The sequence below is a fragment of the Melanaphis sacchari genome, unplaced genomic scaffold (assembly GCF_002803265.2).
Source record: "Melanaphis sacchari strain LSU unplaced genomic scaffold, SCAv2.0 Contig4_pilon_pilon, whole genome shotgun sequence".
Classification (NCBI taxonomy): Eukaryota; Metazoa; Arthropoda; class Insecta; order Hemiptera; family Aphididae; genus Melanaphis; species Melanaphis sacchari.
The window spans coordinates 8,473,642-8,484,601 of NW_020271335.1; the positions used below are offsets into that span (position 1 = coordinate 8,473,642).

The following is a 10,960-nucleotide window of genomic DNA, read 5'->3' on the forward strand; positions in this document are numbered from 1 at the left end:
AGGGAAATCTCTCGAAAAATATTTTTATTGTATGATTCAATGAAAACCGTGTTTATTTACAGATAAAAAATGTTCGATATCTACTTTACTTTGATCACTGACGTGGTATAATATACAGACATGAAGTTATATTGGTATTGCAATCCATTTTATCGACAACTATACAATAAATTCTAGTCTGTTGGACGTTTTCGAACTGACTGAAAGGCATTCATCCGAATACATTGATTCGAAATTAGTAGAAGTATGCGCTGAATGGAGCATATTGAATTAAAGTAAAGTTGCTATTTCCACGAACAGAGTAGCAAATATAACAAAAACTATCGATTTAGAATTTGGTAAGAAACGTCAGAGCACATGTTTTGCTCATGCAATAAACCTTGTAATACAGCAAGCCATTTAAAATGTCTTCGAACTTATCGCTTTAATTTCGAATATTAAAAATATTCTCAAATGGCTTAACCGTTTATGCAAAATATTATCGCGAGTCATCACCATAGAATAGTAGCGAATCTGAAGCTTATTTAAGAAGGGGGTGAATTGGTGTAGGTATATCATGGATTTATATGTATACTAAAAATTACGTAACTGAAAAAAAAATGTTTGGGTTGGAAGGTCCAAATATGTTTTAATATAAATACTAGGTATACATTTATACATTTTTTTTATGTTCAAAACGTTTTTTTAATAATTTCAAAAACTGGATACGTACTCAATTCAATAGTCCTTTACACATCGACGTTTAGGGATTTACAAATTTGTTTTCAATAATCCGATTTTCAAAATGTTTATGTATACATCTATAAATGATTCGACTAAACTATTCTATTTAGTATTTTATTTATTTATTATTATATTTACGAGCAAGATAAAAAACTATAACAGTTTTCTATAACAATGATATTATATTGTTATTCAAATTTAATGATTTGTATATATTGATAATCAAAATTTATCAAATAATAAATATTGATAAGATAGTATTTAAAAAAATATTAAGTTCCTTTTTTTGTTTCATTTATTAAGCTTGAACTTTGAAGTTTTACTTAGGTATGTTAACATTGGTAGGTGTCATATATAATATTATTAATATCTATATTATAAACTATTATATTATTAGTCGATAAGGAAAGGGACCTGGCTATGATGTAATCTGTTATTGTTATTAGTTATTACTTACCTACTAATTATATTAAGTTAGTCTAGTCTCAACGGCCGTACTGTAATGTTGCGTACTTGTGTTATACTAAGTTTGCCATGTGCTTTAAATAAATGAACAGTATCTTAAGTTTTGTTAATACTTATGAATTATGAATTTCATATAACACTATTTTAAGTAACAAAAAAAAACCTAAGGGAGGCGATCGTCACATCACCTCCCCTCAAATCCACCACTGTCATACTAAGGCAATAAACGGTGAATGGAAACAACTACAAGAAGTGTCTACTCACTGGAGTAGTACAAGTACTTACTATATGTTAGAGCGGTTTGTTAGTTTGAAAGAAATTATAAATAACATTGTACTTAAATATAATAGAATTATGTTCCCGATATATTAAAACCATAAGAAGTTGCTACCAAGGAATTTTGTGCTCAAAAGTACCTACGTAAGAACATGTATGGTGATTCACTGATCCTGTATGCATATTGATACTGGATAAAAACATTAAAGGATTCAAACCAATACAAGAATTGCGACCACGATGGTAATTATTTTAGATCGACGTTTAAAAAAAAATGTATTCCTAGAATACAGTTGAATTATTCAAGATGCTTAAGTACAAATCTGATGATATCAACCAAAAACAGTCTTTGAGCTCTGGCGAATGTTTATTTGATATAGACACCACAAGTATGACAATTTTATTTATAACATTTTTCATGTACAAAATAAAACTGTGTATAAGTTATATTTACCATAAATGTATTTTAAAATGTTTTAGATTTTGAGAACCTCAGTTATTTAATTTATGGAAAAATCATGCGAAACATGTTCAATTAGATACCTACCAGCCGTAACCGTAATCCCATAGGGCATTGAAGGTTATAATCATTAATCAGGATAGGTATTTGATTTCCTTAAGAATAATTAACTCTACATCTGAAAAGCAGTCATGCCCGATTATCTGACGATCCTCTACAAATATGAAAGTAAAAATAAACAATTATGTCAAAAGTATAACCTATGTTATCAAAAATCGCCATTAAATATGTAATTCCTGTTGCAACGTTTGTTCTTAGTGAACGTTTATTTTCTAAAGCGGGATTGACTTTAAATTTTGAATAACCAAAGAAATCATTTAACTTCAAAATACATAATATAACTACTATTCTTATAACTTTTAGATGATACAATAAAACAGTATATCAATATATTATTATATTCTATACACTATACAGGACATGTTTTAAAAATTACAAAAATAATAATTATATATAGTGATATTTAATATAACTATAGGTAAGTACCTAATTTGTTATTTATTTAGCATTTATTATTTTTTCAAAGGTTAAAAACTCGATTCTCGGGCGTATAAAACAGGCGATTGCCTTTTATCGTCAGATGAATTTTAATTTTCAGATTGTTGATGTTATGAAAACATTTCATGTTATTAAAATAAAAAAAAATTAAAAGTTTAAAACATCGAAAAATGTCGAAAGAACATCGATGTTTTTTCTCGAAAATCCGATATATTGACATTATCGATGTTTAAAAAATTTTGTCCACCTTCAAATTAATATCGACTATAATAATTCAATTATTATAAACAGATGAACCCGTACCGATAAAAATTCGATAAAGCAGATGTTTACATAATGCATACTACTGTGGTATAGTATCGTTTATTAGTACCTATCTTCTATTTTATATAAACAATTATAAATAACTAATAAGCAATAACAAAACACAATCGTCATCGTTACCGAAAAATAACTATAAAGTATAATTAAACATCTTTATTCTTAATTAGTCAATGGTTTCATAGAATTCTGTGCATAGACCTTAGACTATATGATTTTATGACTTCGTCTGTACATAGACATAAGACAACCTATTATTCAACATATATATTAATACATCATACGATAATATGTTGTCAACGGCGGCGCCCTTATCAGCTTAACACGCTAGGCAGTTATCACGAGATAAACTTGTTGAAAAAAAAAATTCAACATACCTATTTACTTACCTACGGTATTACAATAATAACATTATTGGTATTTGTCACATATTTTTTTAATAACGTTTACTCGAGCTCTTTCGTTCAACCGACGAGGCGACCATCCGTTTTAGACGCCTACGCACGATACGGTTTTCCAATTTACTGTGATTTCGTTCGCCTACGCCGATCTATCGGTGCGAATTCAGCATTATGTCCTCCGCCATCGGATGCGGGTCGCTGCCGCCGTAGTAACAACAATATTGCTTGACGAGTCGAGTCAGGTAAGCAGAATTATAATATGTTATGGTCGTGTTGCGATCGTGAATTAAGCTCTCGGTAGCCTCTCAGTACCGCTAACCATCTATGTATTGTTTTTTGGGGTGGAGGGGATGAAGTGGGTATCGTTTGTTTGCATATGGCACACGGACGGTTGAGTACAGTACCTATGTAGTCTGTTTTGTTTGAACAGATCGTCGTCAGTCATTTGATTTTCGGTTTTTTTTTCCCATATTTTTTCAGTCTACAGTTGCGGCAGTCGTCACAGTGAACGCTTTCAGTATTCGTGCACCACTCGGTGCACAATCAGCAATCGGCCAGGCCTGAACAAGGTACACACGTCATGGAAAACGACGTAAGAGAAGAACTACAGCCGACTGTTGACAATGACAACAATCGTGGTAATGTACAGTTTTTTACTGCCGCACTCATCTTTGTGTTCATTCTTCAAGTCTTTATATCCATACACATACATGATATGTATTATATATGTTTATTATTTTTTCATAATGCTAACTACACAATTCTTTCCATGTGTATTATATATTTTGGTTTGTTGCACACTGTGTGTTATTTTTACAATATTTTACAGACACATTTTTTGCACGATCAATCTAGCAATTCAGTGTATACACATTAGCTTAATTTTTCAAAAAATACAGATATTAAATTATAAAAGTTCATATTTACACTGAATTACTTGTATTCATTTTTATGAAGGTTTTATTGTTTTTAATCAAATTTTTTTTTACAAAATTAATGTTATTCATGCTTATGTTGGTGTTGCACGCTCTTTATATCGACAGGTCCGTTGACTCTGGACTTGCTTCTAAAACAAATAGACGAATTGCAATTGGAGAAAAAAGAGTTTGGCTTGCAACGCGCCAAAATGAAGGGGTTTATACTACAAAAAGAAGGTGACCAGTTATTGCTTTGATGCTTTATATTTGTATAATATGTTTAAAAGCTATTAATTTCTCCATTCATTTAATATGTTATTGTTTGTACGAAACATTTGTAATGAGTTTAATTATTAGAGGAGCTCAAGCATATGTCAAATATATCAGCCGAACTGAAGAGGTTACAAAATGAACTAGATGAGTCACAAAGTCAGCTTACTGTTACTAAACTTGAAATGGAAGGGCGTTTTGAAGAACAAACCCGTAAATATAATGAAGAGATTTCATCATTGCATAAAGTGGTTGCTGGTAATATTTTTAATGAAGTAATTTATTTTCACTATTTTAAAATTTTTTTTTTTTTAGAAACTTTAGAAGAATCTAGGCGACGTGAAAATGAAACTAAAATATTTAAAACCATGAATGAAAAATTGGAAAATGAATTAAAACATTGTCGCAATCAAATGTTGATTGGCCAGCAGGGAAGTAATATACTGGGTGAATCAACACAGCAACAAATTCGTAATGTACCTGGTACTGTTCTTTCTGCTATTGCTAGAAAAATGACAAATCTTGCTTCTAGCACTGAATCTGATGACTTCAGAAAAGTAAATTATAAATATTTTGTTTAAGTAAAATTATATAAATAAATCAGTATTTTTTTTTTTACTATATATTCTAGTCTCAGGATGATGAAGATAATGTGTATAAAGCTCTAGTAGATCCATTAAAAGAAGAAGTTGAAGCACTAAAAGAAAAAATTCGTGAAATGGATACAGATATTACTTACTATAAAACTAAACTGAATGAATCAAAGAATAATGTTGTAGAAAAGTTAATTACTAGTATGTATTTGTTAGTTAATAGCATATACTTAAACAATAATATGATACACTATGTACTAAAACTGAAAGAGTATCAAACAAACTGTTTTTATTGCTGTTCAAGATTGTTATTATTTGTCTTTATTTTGTTATTTTGTTCATATTAGAAATTAAGGGTAAAATAGTAAACTATTATAGAGGTATAATATTATGATAACAAAATCATATGCTTATTTTATATACTAGTGTTCTGTTTTATCATTTATAGTATTTAATAATTGTTTTATAAATTCAAAATTATTTGATACAATTTTTTTTAGATAATTCACAAGAAGAATCATCTAATTCCTCAGCAACTGGAGATTTTGTCTTTTTAAACACATCAAATGGTATATTTGTAATTTATTGTATTGCTATGAATAATATTTATAATATTTTATTCCTGTTGTAGATAATATTGTACAATGTGAAGAGTGTGCTTTATACAAAGTTCGTGTTGAAGAAATGCAAGATAAATTAAATGAAGCAGACAAACGTCTTTTATCCATGGATAAGCTTAAAGATGAACATGATAAAGAGACTATTTATCGCAAGGAGATGGAAGAAAAATGGAATGAAAAATTAGATGAACATAAAAACAAGGTACCTTTAAATATTTTAGATTTAGATTAGTTATAAATATATTAGATTACTGATTTTAATGGATCATGTAGGTACAAGAATTGAAAAGTTTTTCCGATCAATCACATGAAGTGCTTAGTGATCTTAAACTCCAATATGAACAGACAGTGATAGATTTTCAAAAAGAAATAAAACTCTGTACAGAAAATGGTGCTAAAATGAAGCAACGTATATTGAAGTATTATTTTATTGAAACAAATACAATATTTTCAAAATTAATTTTTATCAACTAATGATTTGTCTTTATAGATTGGAGGAAGAGAATCATAATTTCAAAGAGAAACACATTAAGTTTTCCGTACAGTTGCAAAATGAAGAAATTAATTTACCCAGCTCAGTAGCGGTTAGTGTTCTTTATAAAATAATAAGTAAAATTCATTTTCTTGAATATGATGGATTTATTTAGGAACTTCAAGAATATTTGTTAAAACGTAATGAAGAACTTATAGCTATGTCTATTGTAAAAGAATCTATAGAAGAAGAATTGAACAGAATAAAAAATAGTGCAGCTATTTCTGAAAGCCAAATACAAGGATTGAATTCAACAGTAACTTTACTGGAGTACGTATTTTTATTAATTAAAATTATTTTATGTATTATCTTTAATTATTCAATAATGTATATTATAATGATGTTTGTTAATTTAAATACAGTATTTTAATAGTAAGTTTTAATAGTAACTAGGGAATATCTTACTAGATGATCTTGAACTTTAAGGGAAGCTAAAATTGTTAACCAAAATATCAAAATATTCTAAATAATAATATTTATTTTTAATTTGCTCTTTAGTACCCATATGATCATATATATAATAATAATTAGTTTTTTTTTTAAATCCTAATTTTTTCTATAGATTTGAATTTTGTTTTTTACAAAATGTTAACCATATTAATTTTATAATTGAGAGATCATGAATATTGTTAAATTACTATTTGTACACAGAAAATATGTAAATAAATAAACACTTATTTTATCAAATAACACAATTCAAATATGCAAATTAGTGAAATTTGTGTTAATTATTATAATCCATGTTAAAATTATTTTATTTTATCTTATAAGTTATGAATAAGTAAAATTTTAAATTATTGTATATATATATATAAAAAAAAAAAAAAAAAATTAAAAATAGATTATTCACAAATTTTGACTTAATCCGAGTTAGTGAATTTTTTTTAAAAATAATTACAGCTTAAATTTATAGAATAAAATTGGCATATTGAAAATCAGTTAATAGTATAGCTGATGAGTGTACCATTAGAATTAGACATTTTTTAAGAAGTTTATATTGGTACACCTCCCAAAAGCTTTATTTCAATTCAAGATCATCTAGTTGAAATATTAATTGATACTTCTTAAACAATATTGTAATCATGCTGTTTATGTATCTTTATATTTAAAAATAATAGTAATTTGTTGAATAATTTTTTCAGAAAACAATTATTGGAAGAAAGAAGTCGTTTTTCTGAGGAAATAAAAAATACAAATCGATGTGAAAAAGAACTAATTAGCTGCCGCACACAATTGGATGTTGTTACTAAAAGAAAGGTAAACTAGAAATAATACAATAATTAATTTTATTTAATGTTAAAATGTATGGATGTTTCTGACTGTCAAAACCAAACAGGTATATAGAGTATGCATATGCACTTGAAGCTTAAATTGTATCCTGGAAAATAACATGGATGAATTTATAATTATGAAATTAAACTTTTATTTCAAAATTACTTCCAATAAAAACATTAATTAAAAAAAACAAAAATCTTAAGAAAAAAACCATCTCAATAAATAAAAATCAGCATTTTAAAATCTTAAAATTTTATGGTAAACCAAAAAATAAGCAAATATCAAGTCCCAAACTCTGCTTTTTATTATATTATAATTTATAGAAAAATATTCTTGATAAATGTTTGGAGTTATAGATTAGGATATCATATCTATATCGTATAGATCACTTTTTTGATAATCAAAATAGTTTATATAATAATATTTTATTTTGTTATGCAATATAATTTGCTAAGAAAACATTTATGTACTTTTTAAAGAAAGTATTGAATATTTAAAATTTATTTAATTGATTATACAATAATTTTTGATGTTGAATCAACTAATATTTGGGTTTTATATTTTAGACTGAACTAGAATCTATGGTTTTGGAACAACGAAATAAAATTGTAGCTTTACAATCTGATTTGACAAATAGTGAAGAAGTACAACGTGATTTTGTTCGACTATCCCAGTCACTCCAACAAGAACTAGAACGTATCAGAGAATCTGGAACTTTGGTAATTAAAGAAATGTTATTTGTTCTAAATATAATTCTAATAAATGTGTTATTTAGGTGCGTTGGGAACATGAAGAAGATATTATTGATTGTCGTGATTGTGGAGCTGTATTTTCCGATCCTAAAATCCAAAAAGTACTATATTAGTTGGAAAAAATTTGATGTACTTACTGCTAAATAAGCCTAATTTTTATTTTTTCATTTTTGTAGAACCATTGTAGACATTGTGGTCGAATCTTTTGCCCATCCTGTTTATCAAGAACAGTTAAAAGCGGACCTAATATGAGAGACTCTCATGTTTGTCGAGTTTGCCACACTTTACTTGTAAGGGATTCAGCGCCGTATTTCAGCACTGAACCTCCTCATCAGCCTAATTAAATAAAAAAAAATATATGGTTCAACGTTTACCTACACATGGTGATACTAGAATTTAGTTATAATTTTTTTGTTTATTTTAGTTTAACTATAAATATTATATTTTTTTTTAAACTTATTCTTTAAATTTTATTTTAGTGTTTATAAAAAATGTTGTGGCCTTGTCATTGTGTTATTTATGTTTAATTTTATAAAACACTACATTCATTCAACAATCTATTATTTACATTATTTAATACTTATATTTATAATTATTTTGAATCATGATCCATCTTCTTCAGGTGATTCATATTGACCATCTTCTTCAGTTGTATCATTATGATCATATTTTGTTAATTCATCTTCTTGTCTATTTAAACCATTATTATCTTCTCCAATCAGTTCCTTATTTTCTGTATCATTATCTTCATTTTCTTCTTCTTCTTAACAGCTTAGCAGACTATGTAGCTCTATGGCTGCAACCATTATTTCATTTCATCGGTTTCTATCATTCATATCCTCTATTTTTACGTTTTCATGGATCATTTTTAGATCTTTTCCTACTACATCCTTTCATCTTGTTCAAAGTCTTCCTAAAGGTATTTTCCCCATCATTTTTTCTTCTGTAATTCATTTTATACTCTTTTCATCTGCTCTCCAAACATGTCTAGCCCATTCTATTCTCTTGCTTCTGCTTTATGATAGTATATTTGGTCTTCTATATACATTTTGTAAGTTTTTATTATGTCTTCTTTTGTTCGTTCTCGTTTCTATATTATAAACTGGGCCAAATATTTTTCTGAGCACTTTTCTTTTTGTTGTACTTCACTTAGATTAGTCACCTTTTGTAGTAGCCCCACGTCTCGCATCCATATGTCAACACTGGTCTCAAGTAACTTGTATATAAAGTTACTTTCGACTTTCTCAATAATAAATTTGATTTGAATAGTTTAAGTGAACTATAATAACATTGGTTCGCACTAGCTACCCATTCTTTTATTTCTTCATATATCTACGTTTAAATATTTAAACATACAGATGTATGTTGCTGCTGGCGGTAGACCCTAATATGTATTAATATGTCTGCTATTAAGTATCAGTATATTCTTTAGTTCGAGTATTTGCAATTTTATTAAGCTGGTAACTATCAAATTTATTTTTCCAATTAAACATAATTAATGTACATTAGAAGTGGATAGTGATTGCCTAGGTACGTTATTATGTAATACAAGGAGTTTTAAACTGTTTAAAATATTTTTTAAGTTACTACAATAGTCTTCACTCTGCCCAGTTCCACTTTCCACCGTATATTTATTGTTCAATTTTTCTACATTTTTATTGTGATTTATCAAACACGATAAACGTAGATAACTACATTACAGCTACCTTCTATGCGACTTTTAAATAATAATAAAAAAAAAAAACCGTAATTTTGTACAAAACAAAAATATTAGAATTGATAAGCACCGTTTTATACAATAGCTATCACTAGTATTATAAAGTGTTCATAATAATACTGCTGTGGAGGTAAAATTGACTAAATTAATTTTAATAAAACCTTTTACTGGTACCTATACTGATAAATAATCAAAAAAATAAGAGTGGACCACTTTACGTTGTCAGGTTCACTTGATTCCATAATACAGTACTGAACCAAATTTCGAATAAATCAAAAAGTATCATTGTCTATTGTATATTTTTTGTATTTATTCACATTTCAAAATTTGTGATAAAATAATTCATGTATTTGATCATAAAATTTTAATGGTTCACTGAGGTTTCTATAGAATCCTAAACATTTTACATCTTATGATTTATAACTTATAAATTATAAGTGATATCTACTCAATTAAAAATATCCATCTAGAACATGGTTTAGTACTTACATTACAATGCAATAGACTACATATTCAAAGGTATTGGTAAAATAATAACAATATATATTATAATTTTTATTTTTGATTCTAAACAGATTGGAGAAACTAGAATTGTTTTTATTTTTATTATATTTTGTATTTTTTTTTGATTTTTTTGCTAGGTAGGTACCTCTATCAATATCAGTTTATCTATTAATGAAGAGTAGGTACTGCAAAAGTTTTTTACAACTTTCAATAAATCGGAATATCATGTATTTGACACATTTGGTAAGTAAGTGTCTATTCGAGAGAAGTGATTTTGAGATTTCTGCAGAGTAGGTTGGTAATTACCTAGGTACTTATATGTTTCAGAAACTTAATAAACTGCTGAAAACTATTAAATTTGCGTTTTGGTATTTACAACAAAATTGCTTTGTTTTTTTTTTGTTGGAATTTAGAATTAAAACGTTACGATTTTACAAACATTAAATTATTATACATAATTTATTTCAGATATTTTTTAAATAAAATAAATTATTTTTTATTTTATAATCAAGAAATTAGAAAAGTTAGCTTAGTTTTTTTAAAAAAAAGGACTGAACGTCTTAAATTATAGAAAAA

At 27.1% G+C, this 10,960-nt stretch overlaps 1 protein-coding gene and 1 long non-coding RNA gene across 4 annotated transcripts; both read left to right on the forward strand.

The window, feature by feature from the left end:
• Positions 1 to 1,226: 1,226 nt before the first annotated feature.
• On the forward strand, positions 1,227 to 2,386 carry LOC112599070. Of its 2 annotated transcripts, none has more exons than XR_003114922.1 (3): positions 1,227 to 1,478; positions 1,539 to 1,853; positions 1,945 to 2,386. It is a non-coding gene; the product is annotated as an uncharacterized LOC112599070 (long non-coding RNA). The 2 variants fall into 2 exon arrangements; XR_003114921.1 differs by having other exon boundaries at positions 1,227 to 1,465.
• Positions 2,387 to 3,009: 623 nt separating this feature from the next.
• On the forward strand, positions 3,010 to 8,602 carry LOC112598986 (rab GTPase-binding effector protein 1). Of its 2 annotated transcripts, XM_025345671.1 has the most exons (15): positions 3,010 to 3,446; positions 3,685 to 3,842; positions 4,248 to 4,358; positions 4,479 to 4,649; positions 4,707 to 4,948; positions 5,023 to 5,185; positions 5,485 to 5,553; positions 5,616 to 5,806; positions 5,878 to 6,023; positions 6,095 to 6,188; positions 6,252 to 6,406; positions 7,279 to 7,393; positions 7,978 to 8,130; positions 8,187 to 8,264; positions 8,340 to 8,602. In XM_025345671.1, exons 2-15 carry the CDS (start codon positions 3,785 to 3,787, stop codon positions 8,505 to 8,507), a joined length of 1,914 nt encoding a protein of 637 aa, XP_025201456.1. In that variant the 5' UTR covers positions 3,010 to 3,446; positions 3,685 to 3,784; the 3' UTR covers positions 8,508 to 8,602. The 2 variants fall into 2 exon arrangements, with proteins under 2 accessions (XP_025201456.1, XP_025201457.1); XM_025345672.1 differs by lacking the exon at positions 4,248 to 4,358 and having other exon boundaries at positions 3,011 to 3,446.
• The last annotated feature ends 2,358 nt before the right edge of the window (positions 8,603 to 10,960 follow it).

What these genes read in the sequence shown, in the direction of transcription:
- LOC112598986 (XM_025345671.1), top strand. Translation starts at nt 3,785, where the DNA reads ATGGAAAACGACGTAAGAGAAGAACTACAGCCGACTGTTGACAATGAC. An exon ending in CTTTTTAAACACATCAAATG is followed by an intron (nt 5,554 to 5,615) that starts GTATATTTGTAA and finishes TTCCTGTTGTAG; the next exon opens with ATAATATTGTACAATGTGAA. An exon ending in CCGATCCTAAAATCCAAAAA is followed by an intron (nt 8,265 to 8,339) that starts GTACTATATTAG and finishes TCATTTTTGTAG; the next exon opens with AACCATTGTAGACATTGTGG.